The sequence below is a fragment of the Battus philenor genome, unplaced genomic scaffold (genome assembly GCF_028537555.1).
Source record: "Battus philenor isolate CCGP_79_NKW_IND1 unplaced genomic scaffold, ilBatPhil1.0.hap1 SCAF_27, whole genome shotgun sequence".
In the NCBI taxonomy this organism is placed as follows: domain Eukaryota; kingdom Metazoa; phylum Arthropoda; class Insecta; order Lepidoptera; family Papilionidae; genus Battus; species Battus philenor.
In genome coordinates, this window is record NW_027181690.1 from 8,348,050 (window position 1) to 8,369,509 (window position 21,460).

The window sequence follows — 21,460 nt, forward strand, 5'->3', positions numbered from 1 at the left end:
TAACTAGTTTTTATGTTAGAAGAATATTGGCCATGAATAATAGGATAGAACAGGATTCCTTCCTAAAAAATGTAAAAAAACCTTTGAATATTACAGTGACGACATGTGAACACGAATAAAATTATGAAAGGTATTTTACTGCATAAGTTACAACGAAGCTTAACTTGACGTCCTTGTAGTACAAAACTTATTTGTTTATTTTTACAATTTGTTTACAGTATATTTTGTTAAACAACATTTTTGCTTATTTAAATTACTTGTACTGAGCGAAGCAATATTATAAATGGAAAATAAAAAGTTATATTTCTGTCTAAAATTAAACAACTTATTTTAACTGTAATTCCCAATAAGAGATATGGAGTAAATTACTAAACATTCATTGATGTTATATAAGAATATACAAACAAGTCATTGACCAACAAAAAATTCAAAATAAAAATCTGCATAAAAGCAATGAATAAGTTACAGCTCACGAGACTCATTAATACGTGAATATTCTAATCAATTCTCTGAGGAAAACCAGTTTGTTAAATACAACTTTAAAATCTGTGTTTACGTTCTAGCCTTAAGTAAAATATGAATTATGATTAATATGGAGATGAAGGTTTTGTTTTATTGGCCACCGTTGAAGGAGCAGAATACGGGCAGCTTCTAACTGGTTCTACTGAAAATATATGGGGGAGGCTTATGTCCAGCACTGAATGTCCTGTGACTTAAATGACGATGACGATGAAAGCGCATAGGATAGGATCAATGAACAGGATTCATAATCGCTTAGGCCAGTGATGGTGAACCTTTTGAATATGGGATGTCAACATTTTTAAAAATCAAAACATATTTTTGTAGCGAGTCACAATTTTGTTGCACATCACAAAAGAAGTCTAAAAACACGAAAGTATTTAAATTATTATTAGTTAAAAGACTTAACACTTAAACCGAAAGTATGAAAGCAATGATTTATATTTTGATATCTGTTTTATATATTTCATTGACACTTTATAATAAAAGTACATATAACTCATTAACAAATAAATAATTTAAATTTTTAAGAGATATTTTTTTTGCTCTAGTTTTTCTCCTAAATCTTCTAATTCCAGTTTATACTTGGCACATTTCCAGACTAAGCAAACGCTACTAATTTGACTTTTATTCGAATCCATTTGTTTGTAATGAATGTAACTGCTATATAGTCCTTTTAGCAATATCTGATTCAGGTCAAGGTTCATTTGGTGTGCATTCCTTCTAGTTCACCAATCTTTCGTCGAAGATATTGGGTACTAGAATTTATCGTATAGCTAGGAATAATTACCTGCGAATCCTGAATTCGAAGCACTAAACTTCATACGGGTTGACGAGTTAAAGTTTTCGATATTTATTTTTTTCGTCTTTAGAGCAAAAATAATTTCATTGTGTACAAATTTTAAATTCAAATTACTAAAGTCATTCACGGAAATTATACGTTAACTACATTACAGCTAATCGCCAAAATCAGGCATTAACTAGATCAACTTTGTTAGCCACCAACCTTAATCGAAGTCGCTGGAATCTGGCCAGTCTAATCTCAATTGCGCCCGAGTGAAACAATACTAAATTATAAAGCACAGTTTCAAAATAATTTTTTGCTTTAAAGTTCAACATCAACATTCTATCATCATTATCATCGTACTCTATCAGCCTATAGCCATAGATTTAAAATAGGACCCATTGAGAGCGGCCTCTATCCGAAGCTTTTAACACCATTTACAAGTTCCTCTGCCCACCTTGTCGGTGAACGTCACACGCCGGACTTGCTGCTTCGTGGTATCAACTCCAGAATCTTAACCTTTGGCCATCTGTTGTTCTATGCGCTATGTGGCCTGCCCACTGCAACATAGCAATCCGCTAGACTGTCTTTTTTAATGTCTTGATTCTCGAACCTTCCTTTCTTATCATGGAGATGATATTTTATTTCAATATCCTTTTCACAGTAACTATTATTTAAATACTCATCTTTCATACTTCCCAATTTCGACCATTCTTTTCCTACTTCTATCCTTCATAGTTCCTTTCATTCTATGTTTTTTTATACATACGAGTATATTCCATACATCGCATTCTATCCTTCGCCCTATTCACACAATACTAATTCATGATTTATTATCCCTTTTACATTTCTATTATTGTTTATACAGTTAAATCGATTTAATCCATATATTTTTTTTTAAATCTTAAAATATACGTTACAAATATTACCACATTAATTCTTGTTTATGGAGTAATACACTATTATAAATTTGTCAAGATTACCACCACAGATTACTTCGCAGTAGATTTAGTTCATAATTACTTGAACCAGTATGTAGGTCTATTTTATATATCTTGAAACGCAACGACGATACAAAGGCAGCGTGCATAAATTATGTATATTGTTTTACAGCCACTGTTTTTCCATCAGAAATTGACCCACAGCGTTAGAGACAAACACTGTAGAGGTTTTTATAAGCAGGATAATATCTAAATTTCCTTGATCTCCCATGTCCAGATAAAACCAAGACGAAATACTTTTCTATTAACCTTAGTAATTATATACAGATAGAAGAAAGTTCCTCTTACAATTAATGAAAAATTGTTCAACGGTCTTCAGTTAAATAAATAAAACCAAAAATGTTCATTACGTAAAAAAGCTGGTTTATTAAAAATATCTATATATACTGATAAAATAGTTGATATTTAAACTACATTTTTATCACCGGAATGCCATTATGTCTTACCACTTAGAAAGGTATTCTTTGATGACCTCAGTAAACCTCATTATGATTACATAAATGACCAATAACCTTTGATAATGAAACAATCTCTTCTGGTTCTTCTTTTTCAACGGATAGACCCTCACTGCATAGGCCTCCCCCAAAGAACGCCAAATTGACCGCTTGCGCTGCCCGCACTCCCCGCGACCGTCACTATATCGTCAGTTCAACTATTGGGATGTTTACCGACTCGTGGTCGCCGCTCGAGAACCTTTCGACCTGAACAGCCGTCGGATTCACAAGCGATGTGCTCCAACCACTGCTTCAGACGTGTAATTTTTCAAACTACCTCAGAGGCCTTCGTTTCTACGGATCTCCTCATCTCACAGCGAAGCTCCAAGGATAGTCCACCTAATTTCACTCTGTGTGACCTTAAACCTTCTTTCGACGCCCATCGTAAGCATGACTGACATACTTTGGCTGAAGACTCTCGTCTTCAGACGTTGCAGTACTTTCGACGAGAAGATTTTTCGAAGCTTCCAGAACTATGCGTTTCCAAGTTGGATTCAGTATGTGATCTCTTTCTCGAAGTTGAACTTATCAAGCTGGATGGGTTGTCCCAGATATTTATGAGTCAAAAGCTTCGAGCGTAGCACTTCCTCAAACTACTTGAAGAGGCTCAACATGGACGTCTTGTCTATATTCATTTTAGGGCCTATTCATATAAATAGACTGTTAATTTTCCTTGTATCAAAAAAATTATCAAGGTTTACAATTATATTTCTGCAAAACCCGATAGATAGAGATATAATTTTAATCCTTTTTTGAAAGTGCCGTGTAGGCGTAAGCTACTAACATACGAGATGTTATAGTATTGCGAATAAATTGTAATTTTGTATTTCAAAAATCAAAACTGCTTTTATTGAAAACACTAGTGGAATACATTACCTCTGATCGTATTCTATTATTAATATCTATACATATTTACCGGTATTTATTATATTTTTTTATGAACAAGGAACGAAAACTTAAGGTTTTACCTAAATTTCAATATTGATAATTGATATATAATTATAGTTCACGAAGAATCAGTTTAACGGACATAGTTTTATCTCCCCATTTAATAATGAGCATTTTCGTCTATAATTAAAAAGTAACTAAATAGTTAGTGCATTTTCTCCGTCATATACGGCCGCTCAAATCATTGTTGATGGACATTTTGTCTATAAAATTTTTTTTATTACAATGAGAAATATATAGAGCAGGGGTGGCTAAGTGCCTTGATAAAACGAGTCAATTTTCGAAATTTTAAAATTTTTTTGCGAGACGCAATTAATGAAGTTTTGAAAATGTTTTATATTTTTATTAAACTACACAATATATATGCATTTAAATTAAATATTACAGTAATTTAAAAAATAGGGTTGAAACGTACGAAATGATAACAATTTTTGAAAATATAGTTACATGAAAATGATAATTGTACTCGGTTACATTTATAGCAAGCTACAAATAATCCCATGTGGCTCGGAAGCCGCAGGTTGGCAACCCCTGATATAGAGTATATTTATTTAAAATAAAGTCACATACAAATTATAAGTTATAAATATTATTTAATAAAAGAACATGTTTACATAATGCGTAAGAAATAGCTATCAATCAGTTATCACAGAAATTACACTATTCGCATTACACTTGTTCGTCGTCATACCCGTACCTCGAGGTGCATTGATTAGAAATGTCAATCCACGATCACAATTCCTCAGTTCCAAAACTCGTCGTTTCATCCCATAGACGCCAAGGCACATGCCTTCCGTTAAGATATCTAATGGGGGATTTACGTAATCAACACCCTTAATAGGCTTGTTGGCAATCGGTTTGATATTATGGTACACAAAGGACGCTACTGCCAATCCTCTGGATACTTGTTTGTAAGCAGTGGTATTCCTATTTAATTAATACACAAATTGTAAATTTTATAAAACCCACGAATCGAACCCGCGAGCTGCGATCGCAAGTCTCAGTCCTCTACCGCTAAGCTATCGTATCTCTAAATTAAGTTACCTTATTAAATATATTATGAATGTGTTTTTAATTATTCTGCAATTTTCTTTTACACATCAGTTCATTCATAAAGATTCCAAGCTTATTACATAAGTGATCTACTTTGTCACAATGATGTCATAGACCATATAATCATTATGTCAAGTTATTCACACATGGTCTGTAAACGTATTCCTAAAGTAATTATTTTATATATACGCGGTGTTTTAACTTGTTAAGAAAATATATTGATATTATATTTATAAGACAATCGAGGTTTTTGATATATAAAAAAATAATTGTGTTTATACGAAAAGTACTGATTTTTATAAATTTAATTATTTTACGTACAAAAGAAAAATGAAATAAGAAATATAAATAATAAGGCGTAGAATATTTAAAACAGTTTAGTACAGTAGTATACTAGTAAGACGAACATTGAGAGTTTGTGCGGTTAGAAGTATACAGAAATGTTTCTAGAGCAAGGTTCCTGAAGTTGATGCTGCGTAAGCGGCTGTCAAACACCGAATCTGGTTTAATGAAGCTTAACTAACCGTTCACATTTCCATCGGCCCGTTTGGCATTCCACCGAAAAGATTACAAGGTCGGATAGATCCATGTCGGAAACTTAATTTCCTGTAACGTTAACGCAATTTTGAAACTGTCTGTTGACGGTGCGTAAAATTTACCATTTAAAAAAATTATCTTGCACAATCCGTTGACAAATGCACCTAGACAAGACAACAGGCGAATGCGGGCTGCCTTGCAAAAGGCGACGGACAAACCCTTTCAAAAAGAGCACAGCTAGTCAAACGTTGTATAGACAGACGTAGAGCCCTTCTTAACTTGGCCGCGTTGCTTACCTTCAAAAATTTTCTATTCACCTCAATATCCTTTCATCGCTCGCACTATGTGTGGAAACTTCTAGTTATCACAAAAAAAAAGTTTGATCACATCTAATAATGCACTAGTACCGAACGCGCGGTTCAATTTTGACACATAAGATAGACCGAACAGACGCCCGCACCCCACGACGTCTCGCGCATAACTGAGAGCGGAACTTGCCTGGTAAGTCTGCGGACTGCGCCTGCACACCCAACGGATGGTCCGGTTTATACTGCCGTTTCGTTGCTTCGCCTTTTGTCATACATATAATTCTTACAAAAAAATTATGTAATAGAATTTTTGAGACATTGTGTTCATTTCACAACGTTTGTTTACGGGGGTGTGTTAACAGCTCAGTGTTAACAGTGCTAATCGAAAATCCAATATTTGTGTAACACATCTTAAATGAAACCGTTTTTACAAAACATAATCGACCCGTTAAATCTATTAGAGCTGGAAGACAATACCACATAGAGGCCTCGGTCTGTCGGCTAGCTATGGCAGGCCATGCCCCGATTATGTTAACATAGCGTCCTTACTTACCCATACTTGCTCGGACTTTAATACATTATTTGCTACCGGATGAAAACACCGTATAAAACGCCGACACCATCAACGATCGAGGATGGGCACTCGAAGCCGTCTCAGACTAATTAAATAGTGACGTCATCGGAACAACAGAATCTATGTGGTATCCTAGAAGTAGTCGAAAGGTATTCGCCAACATAACTAACGATTGTCAACGACATAATTGGGCTTCAAAGATGTCTTGGTGACTCCCGAGTATAACTCTGACCACCGTTCAGTCATACTTCGCCCGGGCGCCGCTACCACAGACACCACAGCGACTAAACACCCCGACATAATCTATATCTCATAGATTTTTGTCCAAACAGTAGAACAGGGTTCTTGAATCCCTCCAAAACTATTATTCCTCGGCCTATTCGTAGTCAGTTCATAGTCTCCCAAAGGCTTTTGGTAAAATGTACGAGAGATTATTCCTGGCCCAAATCAGTAATTCTCGGAAGCAAAAGAAAACTCCCTTCCCGAACAATTTGGTTTTCGCACCAAACACTCCTGCATCAATCAAGTGCACCGTATCACGAAGTACATACTCGCCAAGCGAACAAAGTAAGGGATACAGGAACCATCTTTCTTGATGCGGCCAAAGCGTTTTGCAAAGTCTGACTTAATAAACTTGTATAAAAATCTACATAGCTTTCTAGACTCTAGTGAGATATATACAAATATATACTAGGACAAGCTATACGATGCCGGTATGCCGAACTGTCTTGTATGCATAATACAATTCTGAGCGATTTTTCAGTATCGGAGGGTGTCTGCTTCCGACCAATCTCAGTACGGGAGGGCGTACTACCGGGATTGGTCCTCGGACAAGTTCTATACAAACTCAACATCAAGGACATCCCATGTGTAGAGTTCGCCCTACTCGCAGATGATGCCTAAATTCGCTTATATCACCACCGGCGCCATCGCCAAACGCTTCCAAGTCGAAATAAATCAAGGCAACCTTTGGATGCCTCCGAAAATGGGGAATCGAAATTAAACCCTCCAAAAGTGCGGCAATGCTCTCTTCGTGGAAATGGTTTTTAAGGGGCCGGATGTACGGTTTAACACATAAACAAACATTATGTCTATGAACTTAAATGTACTTAATCGTTACTTAAATTAATTTTCAGAATTTTTAAGATTTATTGTTTTACACATTATGAATAATGAAAACAAAAAGGAAAAAAATACCAATCAAATAATAAAGAAATATGAAAGAAACAACCTATGTCAAGGCATTTGAAGAATCCCTCGAGCCTTGCCACCAAAAAGGAGATTTATGCTAAGCGCCATCTGTGTCCTGCCTCTTTAAATATAAAAAAAAAAAACTGAGTCTTAATATCTCGAATTGTAGCAACAGTGTAACTTTAAACAGAGCTGTCAAAAGTATACAAAAACATACATTTGAAATGGTTAGTTATTTAATATAATGTATTATATTTATAATGTAATACATGCGTAATATATTTATGTACAATTAACGCACATAGGAATAACACATTACCTGAATCTGTGTTACAAGTTGAATAAAATACTTTAAACTAGATAGAAACGTACTACCGCGTCTTGCAAATTCTAATCTGGATCTCCTAACATTAAATTTACTACAGCACATTAACGGTTAACACTAAGAAGCAATTAAGTTTTACTTTTTGTTTTGCCCATTCCAGAACGCCTTTAGCTTTAGTTTCCTTACCCGCTTTTTAATTGGAATACAGGTAGTGTGACCATAACACAATATTTCCGAAGACTGAATTATTTGCGTGATAACATTCTTAACTCTGTACTGTCGATAGAGCAATGGTGGTCTTGGGGACGTTTGCGATATTTTTAGCTGAATTAGTCTAATTACAAAGCGTGATTGTTTACAAGTGTGTAAGCCTTAAAAAAAAGAATTTATAGCTTTTTCCTTGTCAGGAAAAAGCTTGAAAATATATTCGCTGTATAAAGTACTCTGGAATATTAAATTACTTTTTTTTCTTTTTGAATGGAATATGCCAATAACTTCTGGCAGTACAATGTCGGTAAGGACAAATAGTAATCCGAATTTTGAAAATTTTTCATTTCTTGTTATATTAACATTATTTATTATTTCCGATACCATTTATATAAATATATGAGTAACATTATATTTATAAATATAAAAAAAATCATTTATGTGCAAGCAAATTTGAGAAAAATCCGTAACAAATTTTAAACGCAGATAACGAATATGCTTTTCGAGTTTGCAGAAGCGCCAGAGAAGACACAAATTATAAATAATATTTGATTCGTGCTGCCCGTACGCCTGAGGCGCTCAGAACTAAACGAATTATCAATAACGAACGCAAAGTTCTCTAGTGATCATGGATTTTATGAGTCCAAATGACAAGACGAGGTCATTCACTTTTTTTTTACTTATGCCCTGTACATAATAAAATACTGTCGTGGATTTTGAAGTAGTAGCACAATGGTAGAGGACTGAGATTTGCGATCGATGGTCACGGATTCGATTCCCGGGACACAGTCTTATATAATTCACAATTTGTGTCCTAATTAAATTGAAGAATAGAATTGCCACTGCTCAAGTTTTCAGAGGATGGGCAGCAGCGTCCTGTGCATACCATAATACCAAACTGCGATTGTCACCTAGCCTGCCAAGCATGGCAATTATGATATGATATATCACCCCATATACATCTCTGGGGAGACCTATGCCCTGAATGCCATCTGATGTTTATTATACAGGGTAGTTGGTTATTAGCGTGAAAGCAACAGCAAACAGTTTTAAAGATTTTACACCTATTTCGCAATGTGAAGAAAATGGACGCCATCTTTAAAACGTCATTTTAATCGTATTTCGCTAGACTTCATAAATTTAATATATAATAAATATTAAACTCCATTATTTGTCATACAAACCAATAGTAGTAAAAGAATTGTACTAAAATATTTCGATTTTTTAAAATTATAATATAGGAAAACGCTGTATGCATTCCTCTTTCAACCGATTCTATTATAAATCTATGACGAAGGCCTATTTCCAGCAGTGAGCTTCCTGCAGCTATATATAACTTTGGAACTACTTTTTTAAGTGATTACAAAGCAGGTCTAACAAAAACGACTAATTTACAGGTGACGTCCTCACAAATAAATGTACGTTCGGAAGCTCAGATAAGAGAGCGTTAGGAATCCTCGTGATCATGTAAGTTAAAAGATAAGGGAGGTCAATTTCATTGTAGTATGTGTCAAGTTGGGCTATTCTTACATTCTTCTCATACCGTGCTCATATGATTACCAAAAATCGAAGGATCAAAGTGCATAATCCTAATCGACCATTTGGAAGCTGCCTGTATCATGTTCTTTTAACGTTAAGAAGGTCGTCTATCCAAATCGGTATTAATATAAATAAATTTAAAAAAGAGAGATTTTCTTAAAATGTACATATTGAAAACGGTTGTAAAATATAAGTTAGTTTTTAAATTTATTACTTATTAAAATCAACATATAAATAAATCAATATATTTCATTATTATATACGTTTTATCTTTATAACACTTGTGTGGTATCCCTTGTTATCGTCTAACATACTAAACCACAGATTAAAAAGGATTAACGCTATTAACCAGAATTAATCAGCTCATTTCCTCTGCAACATACGAGAAGAATGCAGAATCTCGTTACGTTGCGCGTTGCACAACTGAACGATTTCTTTTGCTAATTAAAAACTTCTTTTCAGCAAACCGTGAACTATTCAATAAACATTTCGTAGTTTACATCATTCCTATTATACATTGCGCTGTTACATAAGAATAATAATTGCGTGTAATAACACGGCTGGTCATTGTATCAGTTATTTGTATTATATTGTTAAAATTAATGAATTAGGCTTATCTAATATAAGATCACTCGAATAGATTAGTAAAAGTAGGGATTATATTAAAGCTGATTATATAGAGTGAATGGATATAGGTGTGAATGATTTAAAGCGGTGAATGTATAACTCATTTGTTGTCAATTAATTTACTGTACAGAATATTCAAGTAGCAATAGTTTCAGAAATAATATATTACGTAATGATGATGTATGATGGTACAGTATTTCTACATATTCATTTTCCACAATAGCGTTGTTAGAAAATATATGTTCACCCTAGAGGAATTGTTTTTTTTTTAATCTCGTAATTTGAACTGCAATCACGTTGATAAATATAATATAAACTAACCAAAGCGTCATACAAACTCTTAATAAACAACTAATTTATATAAAGTACGTAAAATCCGGTATAATTTACTCTTTATGATAACTTTCATTAATTATTAATTTCCTAAACCCTATTGTCACTTAAAAATTCTTCACACTTTAGCAAGATTTTTTAAAGTTTTTGTTTTATGAACTTCTGAAGTTTCTTCTTTTTTCAGCTGATGGACGCCCACAACAAGATATAGACTTCCCGAAAAGTCGGCACGACGACCGATCTCGTGTCTATGTGAACTATGTCGTCGGTCCAGCTAATAGGAGGTCTACCTACTGCCACTTCCTGTAACCAAGTAACGGATAAGTTCATAGTGCATTTACAGGCCACCGTAAAATACAGCCTTAATCAGAGTTTCGGCTGCAAAAAATCTAATTTATTTGTAATAAACGGGACCAGATTTCTCAATAAAATCCCTTTAAAAAGTTTAATCATTCGCAAAATTCAATACTCATCTTAAAAGTAATTTGAAAAAAAAAGACGACGGAAGAATGCTTGGTCGTTTGATTATTTTGATCGAATTTAGGCTTTATCTATTAAAGTGTATGTGTATAAATCTGTGTTGTTAAACTATTAAAAGATATGTTGTTGTGAAGTATCTTCCTGCTTCTTTTCCACAACTATATAATACAATACAAAACTAAAATCGATTTTAAAAAGTTGACAATTAATGAGAGGTTTCTTAAAAGTTCCAATGTTGAATAAACTAATTGTATCTCTGTCGTATATATTTTTGTATGTTTGTCGTGAAGACGTTGCTTTGAGCGATAATGCCTGCTGTAATTTTTTGCTTCTTCGTTTCAGCTCATACATGTCCAAAGCAAAGCACAGACCTCCTCCAGTGATATCTATGGAATACCACAATCGCTACGCTTGGCCGGCTGATTGGCGATCGTAGTGTGGTATAATGACACGCAGAGGACGCTGCTGCCCATCCTCTGAAAACTTGTTTGTAAGTAGTGGCAATGCTATATAATTAATGCACAAAGTGTGAACTATAAAAAAAATATTCCGGTAATCGAACCCATGACCTACGTTCGCAAGTCTCAGTCGTCTACCGCTGGGCTACAACTGCTAGCAATTTTTTCTTGTTACACGCATATATTTTATTTTTATTACATATACAATAAAGAGAATTTTATTAAACAAAAAAATTCTGTTCTTTTTATAGCAATATTAAAATATTTACTTTATTTATTTAGCTAAAACGTCATTAAAATGTACATTATAGCAAAGTAATGAATTACTTTTAACCAGTACTTGATATCTCTATTTGCTGACATTTGATTATGTTAAGAGGAAGTTCATTTAAAATTCTATATAATTCCAATCAATATATGTCTGTACGTATACTCACTTTAGTTATTTAAAACCGCCAGTATTATCATCGATGTAATTGTTTTTAAGTCTGTTTATATGTAAACTTTATGAAGGTTCAAGCGAACCTACTATCAATTGTATCTTATGAGGTAAAAGCACTTATGTCCACGGTTTTATCATTTTAACTAATAAAATCGATAATTGGTGCCTATTTTTGTACTATGTAATAGCAACATTTACCTTAAACTTTGCTTCTACAAGGTTTATTAAGTGACATTTGAAAGACGCGATCTAAGAAAGTACCACTACGTCGCCATATTTGATACAGAACAGTGCATAGGAATAATTCTTTCAGTTTACGGGCATCTTAGCAATTGTAATTACTGGAATAATGGCACGTACTATCTCATATTTTAAGATGATAAGCGTAAATGTGGTCTCTGAAAATTCTATTTAACACCATACTAATATAGCTCCGAAAAAGTGAATAAACTTATTATCCAATATGAAAATGTACAACCTCGCAAATAGAATCTTTGACTTTGATAGTAAAACTATGTTTTCAATAGCTTAAATAACATATTTTTGAGAGAATCGATAAAAATATTGCAAGAACGCTAACTAAATAAAAATGATAAATATAGCATAAGTTATTTATAGCCTATACGACAAAAATATTTAATTACGCTTTGTAACCGAAGCCGCGGGAAGTACTAGTTACTATAAAACGAGTTGTCTAGATGTCTATCAGCCTGTAAATATACGTCCGTCGTCATTTAAATCAGCATCCACATTGGAATAATCCTCTGCCGTCATTATAACTTCACTCTATTCAAACAAACTTTTATTTTCAATGAATTATTTATAGCTTCGTCGAGCAACCTGTAATGAATTAACGTTGTTCGTTATAACGTTATAGCTTTAAGCGTTATGATAATAGCATCTGAAATTAAAATAGATCGAAAGACCATTATTATGTCTTTAGTATATCTACACATAAGCGATCGCATTTCTCACTGATTATTACTATTAATATAGTTACAATTTTGCGTGCAACGAGATTGACGTATGAAATTTACATGAAACAAAACAAATCTACAAGAATGCGATTGGCTATATTCGAATGTTGATGCGCGCTGTTAGCCGTTTTGGCTTTTACAGCTTCATCGGACTTAGGGGACTCAGAATGCGATAGCACAGCTAGATTATTGGTCTGTGATTATAGCTCTTTCCACTTAAAACTTATCACTAATTGTGTAAAAACTGAACTTAATTAACTTGAACTTTGCAGAAATGGATGCAAATTTTTATTATTTTTTCCTTTCAAATTACGTACTCAAAAGGGTTTTTTCGATATTGTTTTCTTTTCTATGTTACTATAATTACTCATGCCATCAAAGTTTATTAATATTACTCTAAAATGTGTTATAATTAAATAGTTAAATTTTGACTGTAATATTTTTTAAAGTAAGTAATATAAAACTAATATAACATTTTTTTAACTTTACAAGTGCAATACTTCAGATTATAGAAATACTGGTTTGATTATTATATAGCCGTATCCGTTCATAGTATGTTCTTTTGTATTATTTATTTTATGTCCTAATTAAACATAATTCTATTTTTTAGCTATTTAAAAAAATAATTTATTTAACAGCATCTCCCCGCAGGACATCGTATTCAACTCCTTTTTTCCATTATAAAAAAGTAAGTAAAATTAAGTCATAATGCTGTTAAATAATTATATATGCAATATTTGCAATTAGCTAAGCAAAAGACATAAACGAGTTGAAATCACTGTGAATAGCAACGCCTCTAGTGTCAAATAGCTAATTTAATTCACGACATCTCTTGATGAAAAGTACATTCAGTACTTTACTAAGATACAATTTAAAATATAACATGATATAGTTTAACAATATTTTAAATAAGAACCTATGAAGTACAATATATTTATTATTTTAAAATCCATGTTTCTCATTAACGTATTTTAAATATTATTTTTTGGTAAAACTTATCTATGGTATTGCATGATACTATTCAAAATGTCATATAGAAACAGCAAAATTAAACTGCTACATGTAAATTATAATTGTTGCGTTTATTTCATTTTTAAGACATATTTTATACCGAAAGATGTCAAGTATTACTAATACAGAGGACAAAAATGAAGATAAAGCAAATAACAACACATCAGCTAAAGTTGAACCAATCTCAAGCAACAAAGAGCTAAATAACAAATTAAAAAATCGTCTTCGGAGTTATATTAAAAAGTTGGAAGGCATGTGTAATTTATTTTTCAAGAGCAAAACTTCTCATATTCTTAATCTTGTGATCGTGACTTTCAATCCCCAAAATGTCCTGTTACATGTAGAGCATCATAAAGTGGTGGTCATCCCTTATTCTAACAGTCCAACCGTCCGAAATTCGGCCAGTCACTTTTTTCCGATGACTTTACCAGTAATTTATATATATCACTTATGACCAATGTTTGAGTTTTTGCTGTAGACAATCAATATATAAATATTTCGTACGCTGGTATTATTAAATATTGTGTTCACGAAATATGAACCATCTGTTTCTAGTTGTGTACGTCAATCTTTCAACATTTCAAAGACATTTTCCATTCTTTAGTATGAAGTCCTAAAATAATTGTAATAATTTTGAAGGTTAGACTAAGTACAAATGAACATTTAGGTTTTAAACTATAATGTCACAATGAAATTAAATAATTTTAATTTTTCAGAAACCAATGCAGTCACTACAAAGGAAGAAAGTGATAAAATTGAAATTGAAACATTCAAACAGTTGTATAAACCAAAATTGGAGGGTAACCAAGAAACTTACAAAAAAATCCCAAAATTTTATTTCAAGCTCCCAAGATCAGATGAAGTGTTGGCTCAGAAACTCAGGGAGGAGACAAGAGCTCAATTTCTACAAAAGAAAAGCAAGGAGCTACTGGACAATAGTGAACTTAAACATTTATGGAGTTTACTAGAGAAATCCAGTGGCAACCAAAGTCCATCAAACAACAATGATGAGCTTACTATAGATTATTTGCAATTCAAAAAGATAAGAGATGATGCTGGGCCTAAATACAGGTAATTTCAATTTTAGTTTAAAATATTTGATAAATATATATTTATCACAATACTTATATAAGGTCTCTGTGTTTAGTAGTGTTATTATTGTTAGTAATATTTTAGTGAAATTATGTTATTAAAACATAATTGTAGCACAAATTTAATATAGGACGGTCAATGGTTTTATGAAATTTATTCATATGGCTAAAGTTTAAGTAAATTAATTTAATTGAAATCCTGTGTAAATAAATAAGATTTCTTTCAATTTTTATTTATTTTCAATAGTCAGATAAAGGTCCACAGGCTTCAAGATGTGTAGACTTTTTTTATTTGTCAGGCCATATTTTACGGCTGAAGTGTTTGGGCGTCTACAAGCAGCTGAAGGTGGTGTCGGAAAGGTCCGTGGGGTTTCTCTGTTTAATTATGTGATGAGACGTGTGTGGCTGCAACAGACAAGAATTGGCTTGTCTCTGTATGATGTCACTGGTCAAGGTTATCTCACTGAACATGTAAGTTGACTTAGTTTGTTAGTCTGATATTCTTTCTATAATAATTCATGAAGTGGACAAATTATATCTTAACACTCCATTGCTAACACCTTTGTATTGACTTGTCTTATCACTGTGGTTTCTGCAACCTTATGGCACCGCATTAATTTTGCAGCAGGGGTTGACCTTACTCAAATCAAACCATTTTCTCAAAAACTCTCATTAGGTCCTTGATGTCGTTGGTAATCTCAGAGAGGCACCTCTGTGATCCAAGATGGGGCCCTCTAGGGTGTAACCCCTGTACACCGGAATAGTATATGGACAGTAGTCACATCCTCTTCCAGACATGCCTGTAACACCTAAAAAGATGTTTGTTGAAAAGAACACCAGCTAAGATCCCAGCCACCAAAAGCAGTCAAGGTTGCAACTGCCTGAATAAGGTGTTAGGGAGCTGGAAACTTATGATAGACATGGTCTGTTTTGCTTGTTGACACTCCACTTGATTTGTCCATCGCACATTGTGTTGACTCCTAGTACACTCATTTTACTGCTTGGTTGCAAAAACCAGCCTGCTGAGACAAGAAAAGGCAAGTCCTAGTATGCTCTGAAATGGGATGTCTGGCCTTACCAAGTAGTGGAATGAGGGACTCCGGGCTGTAAATAACCATACCTACATCTCTCTGGGCCAACTTATCTGCTGCATAATTGCCTCTGGAACTGCTATGACCTGGATAAAAATCCACTTTAGTGTTTGTATTGGGCCCCCATTTTCTCATACTTTCCCTATTTTGAGTACACACAGACTGTTTTCACAAAATATATTTTTTAAGGGCTTTATTTAAGCATTCCTATATTTTTTCCTTCTCAATGTCATTTTTTCATTCACATTTTATTCTTCACAAATTCTTTGATTCCTTTATATTTTTTCTAATCCTTTCACTAGTAATGTAGTAACACTGCCTTGCTGGCCTGCTGGCCCTTAAGAGACCTAAATGCTGGCATTGGATCTCAGAGATGCAGACCTCCAATTTGATCTCTTTGTACCTTAAAAGGTTGTCTTAATAGAAAAGTTTTTTGTCTCTCGCTACATATTTTATTTTCTGTGTAACTTTAAATTATGATAATTTCATAGTTTGTTAGAGTTTAACTTAAATCTAGATTGTAATTGGTAAAAGATTGGCTTCTGTAAAACACTAGTTCAGAAAACAAATTTTGGTCAGATATTTACATAAATTAAGATAATTATAATTATTATTATCTGTTTTAACAATCACTCTCCTTAATGGAACTCTATTCCATTCTTAATTCTGTAAAAAAGTATATTATATAGCTATAATATGTGTGTATGTAACAGTGGACAGTTAAAGAGCTTCTAAGGACTTAAAACATTTTTAAATTAAAGTTCTATAATTTATTAAGCTTTGTAAGAATGTTTTTATTTTTTGCAGGACTTAGAAAGCTACATAGCTGAACTTGTCCCATCTCTGGCGGCATTAGATGGTTTAGATTCCTCATTTAGTTCATTCTATGTATGCACTGCAGCTAGAAAATTTCTTTTTTTTCTTGATCCATTGAGAGTGGGCCGTGTAAGAATTCGGGATGTCCTCTCATGTTCGTTCTTAGATGACTTATTAGAGGTAAGTTTTAACAAACACCTTTTATTTATTGATTATTAGTTTATAATCTTCTACTTTAGGATATAATCATTATTTTTCCATGAAAATGAGACAGGCCAATAATTTCTGGCGGTACGAAGTCCGCAGGGACAAATAATATACAATTTTAATATGTAGTAATCTGAATTTTATAAACACTGTGGGCTATACAGATAAAGATAGTGCGAGCCATTTTTCGAAATTTGAAATTTTTGCGAGCCGCTATTGAATACGCATTTAAAACAAATAAAAGGATGGTTTTTATATTAATCACATTTATTGAAATTATTTTAACTAAAGTACAAAATATGTGTATTGAAGTTAGATATAATGGCACATGTATGTGACAGAACTCCTAATAATACTTAAGATGCCGATTAATTAATTATAAACGGTATTTGGATTTCGCTAATTTTATGGTGAAATAATAATAATTATTATTATTTACACCAGTAATTTGTTACGATTTCACAGGAGTTGACATAGGTAATATAAATTTAAATATTGAAATAATTCCACAATCAATTGGAGTCAAAAGTGATCGTTCAAAGAGGCGCATGTGGCTTGCGAGCCGCAGTTTTGCCACCCTTGGGCTATACTTTCACTCACTTAAAGCTTTCGAATCTATGATCAATCACTATGTATATTTAATGTACAAGACAACAATTATCTTTAGCTCCGTGAAGAGGACTTGCCAATGGAGCTGCAGGAACAGAATTGGTTCAGTGCGGCGTCTGCATTACGTGTTTATGGACAGTATCTCAATTTGGACAGGGACCACAATGGCATGCTGAGCATAAATGAGCTGGCTGGGTATGATATTGTCTTTCATCATCATTTTAACCATAGGACGTCCACTAGTGGACATCATAGATTTCCTACCGGTCCAGATGAAAGCTTCTTACGAACCTAATAAGATTGTCAGTCCACCTTGTGACGTCTAACGCGGCTCTTGCAAATCCGTGGTCACCTCTCCTCTTAGGCTCGAACGGCCATCTTATCCGCCTATTATTTGTTCTAGCTATTGCCACGTATTGTCTTTAATTTAAACTAATATTAGACTCCATAAAAAGTTTGAAATACTAAGTGGTCTCGTCCATTCCATCTTCTGTTAATATATAAATAATGTGGTAGTGTAGCTAACTGCGATAAAGTTATTCTAATTACTTCAGTTATCAACATAAACCTTTCATGTATATATTAGTATCAATCCTAACCTAACCCTATACTATACCCTAACCTATAAATTTCCAATAGAACCGGTTGGGAGCTATCTGCATACAGCATATTCTTATGACTTTAACAAGATCGTGTCTATCTTGTTGATAAAAGTCCTACGCTCCGATCTCCGGTCTGTGGTGGTCTCCATTTAAGAACCTTAAAACCCAAGCGGCCATCTGTTATGCACGCTACGTGGCACCACTTCAACTTTCAGAATTCTTTAGGCTTTTTCGATTAATTCTAGTGGAAAGTAAGTGTTTGTTGCTTTCGACCATAGGTATATGGTAATTTACCATATCAAAAGGTGGACCGACTGACTACATAGTTAAGGTTGCGAGGAGTCGCTGAATGCGGGCAGCGCACGACCATCGTGGCGATCTTTGAAGGAGGCCTATGCCTTGCAGAGGGTGTCCATCGGCTGCAAAAATTGATTGGTTTTTCCAAATAATTATTTTACTTAAGTGAAGCATAAGATTTATATGTACATACGTTAGGTCGAGGAAAAAGTTTTTTTTGCAATATATATTTATATATAAGGAAAGGACTAATATATAGCTACTTCCGCTATGTAGCTGTAGTCGTGCAATAAAGTGCACTGCCCGCCAGCCCGCTGATGAATGCGCATGCGGTAAACAATGCTAATTACACAACTACCACCGTTAAATTACTTAAAACGTGTTTCACCCCTCCACGGGGCATCCTTGGGAGCAACGGTTTTGTTTGATGCGGTGCTACATATTAGTTCTTTTCTTACTTAGGACGGACTTCCGCAAAGTAACGCCTGAATCTATTAGATATATATTTATATGGCAATAAATTTGTAATAAAATCTCTTTGGTTTTGAAATTTGTATCTAGTGGTTTTTTATTACGAAATCTTCGTCCGGTTACGGATAAACTGAACACCATTTTTGAAAAGTAAAATAAGATATGTCTATAGTTACAGCATAGCTAAACTTTTAACTAAACTTTTTTCATATAAAATATTAAGGAACTTTTCCCCATACCTATTTATATACATTTGTATTCTAATTTAAGATTATCTATTCACATAACCTTAAGTATGTTTTTTTTTTCACTATCATCAGTATCATTGCTTTTGTAAAAATAAATGAAACGTTTTTGATACAGTTATGGCTCCGGTACATTAACTCGCGCCTTCCTTCAACGAGTGTTCCAACAATGCCTAACCTACGACGGAGAGATGGACTACAAGACTTATCTCGACTTGGTGCTGGCGTTGGAAAACAGGAAACAGCCAGCTGCTCTGGCGTACCTTTTCAGAGTCCTTGATATCAACTCACAAGGATACCTCGACGCGTTTACTTTGAATTACTTCTTCAAGGTCGGTTTATAGCTTAGCCTTTTATTTTTCAGGTCCAGACTGTACAATAAAACATGCATCTTTATATCCCCTTACTCCAAGTAAAGGCAAATATGTAGTAACAAAATGGCTATTGACAATTTTTATGAAGATACAGAATGGGTTATAAAAGTTACTGGCTAAAAGACGCATATTTACACCATTTTTATAATTAAGTCATTTTATAATAATGCTTTTTTAATGTTTTCTTTTGTTAAAGAGTTCAGTACTAGAACACTATTACTTTTTAGTTATGTAGTTAGGCATTATCTGAGACACATTTCCAGATTAAGGCAGATATTAGCAAATATTGTATAAAAAAAACAGTACCAAATCAAAGACACTAATGGTTAGTATCCGCTCGATCGAATTATAAATCATGAGATTCACAAAAAAAACCAAGATCACTGACGATGCTCGAAGAAATAGCTCATCTGAAGTGACAGTGGGCGAGACACATTGCTCGTGCAACTAACGGCTCATGTGGTTAGAATGTTCTAGAGTGGTGACCACGAGCCGGTAGAAGCGGAGTGGGTAGTCCCTAAGTAGGTAGACCGACGACATACTTAAGGTCGCGGAGATGTTGCTGAGCACCAGTCATCCTGGCGATCTTTGGGGGAGCCCTGTACGTTTCAATAGGTGGTATTGTCGTCCATTGTAAGTTATAACATTTCCTTGAACATACTTTAAACAAAGAGTATGTCAGAAGAGAACCAATTGATATAGAATACAAAATTTAGATAGATGTTTAGCGTTATTTCATTTGAAACTCATTAATTAAATGATTCAACAAATAACTAAACTGTTATTTCTTTGTTTAGATATTTAATGCCATTGACAATACGCATTAATTTATTAATTATATTCAACAGAGGTGTATCATAAACTAGGTAGTTTTCCCATATATCTATGGTCGTAATCTATCATGTTTTTGTCAATCTATCATGTGAAATAACTAAATAAACTTTAATCAAATAGCCTTAAATAAATAAAACAAGTGTAAACAATTTTTTTTTTAATTTTCAGGCGATACAAGAACAAATGGTAGCCCATGGTGCGGAGCCTGTTAACTTCGACGACGTGAAGGACGAGATCTTCGACATGATCCGGCCTGAGCATCCAGCCAGAATAACGCTCCAGGACCTGATACGCAGCGGCCACGGCCACACCGCAGTTTCCATACTTTTGGAGCTGCATGGCTTCTGGGCCTACGAGAACAGAGAGGCCTTGGCCGCGGCCGGGGACCACAGCACTTGACACGAGATCCAGTTTGGGCAAAAGAGATTTGATATAACTTCTAAAGTTATTGGCTGATTTGTCGAAACCTAAGTCGGTCCGAGAGGTCCTTCATAAAATACGTCACCTAAATTGGCCCCTGGTTGCACAGTACACTAGCTGCGACCTACCAGGTTTTGGGCAAGATTAGGACGGCGCTTAACGCCACGAAAATAAAAATTAATCTGGTCCGTAAAATCCGGGACAAAAAAATCATCATAGTCTGTTACACGGAGACCGGGCTACAGGAAGGGGTGCGAGAGGGGCTGAGATAGGAAAGGACCATTGCCTCATACCTCTACTACTTACCGTAGATATCCTCGATGAGGTAAGACTCAGGGGTGTGATGGCATATAACAAGAACGAGAAGATCAACATGGCCATTAGGACTCTGAACAATCATCTGACCGAGCGAGATCCCCGAGGACCCGAGGATGGGGGTGAGATTGAGATGTAGGACGCGGAACGCGTTGACGACTCGTGTGGTGCTGCGCGTATTTTGCAAACTCTGGAACCGAATCACACTGGCTGGTACACACGAAAACATCCAGAGCGTGCGTGTGCAGGATCACTCACTGCGGGTGCAATGCACTCTGGT

At 34.3% G+C, this 21,460-nt stretch overlaps 2 protein-coding genes across 2 annotated transcripts in view; one reads left to right on the forward strand and one right to left on the reverse strand.

The window, feature by feature from the left end:
- Positions 1-5,801, reverse strand: part of B4 — a 170,766-nt gene extending 164,965 nt beyond the window's left edge. The window contains exon 1 of the mRNA XM_068768841.1: positions 5,633-5,801. The gene's annotated coding sequence lies outside the window, so the exon portion shown is untranslated. The remainder of the gene's footprint in view (positions 1-5,632) is intronic.
- An 8,044-nt stretch (positions 5,802-13,845) lies between these two features.
- On the forward strand, positions 13,846-20,988 carry LOC137925430 (serine/threonine-protein phosphatase 2A regulatory subunit B'' subunit gamma-like). The gene is made up of 7 exons (XM_068768865.1): positions 13,846-14,059; positions 14,525-14,879; positions 15,199-15,370; positions 16,798-16,986; positions 17,681-17,817; positions 19,356-19,569; positions 20,614-20,988. The coding sequence occupies exons 1-7, from the start codon at positions 13,915-13,917 to the stop codon at positions 20,842-20,844; spliced, it is 1,443 nt and encodes a 480-aa protein (XP_068624966.1). The 5' UTR covers positions 13,846-13,914; the 3' UTR covers positions 20,845-20,988.
- The last annotated feature ends 472 nt before the right edge of the window (positions 20,989-21,460 follow it).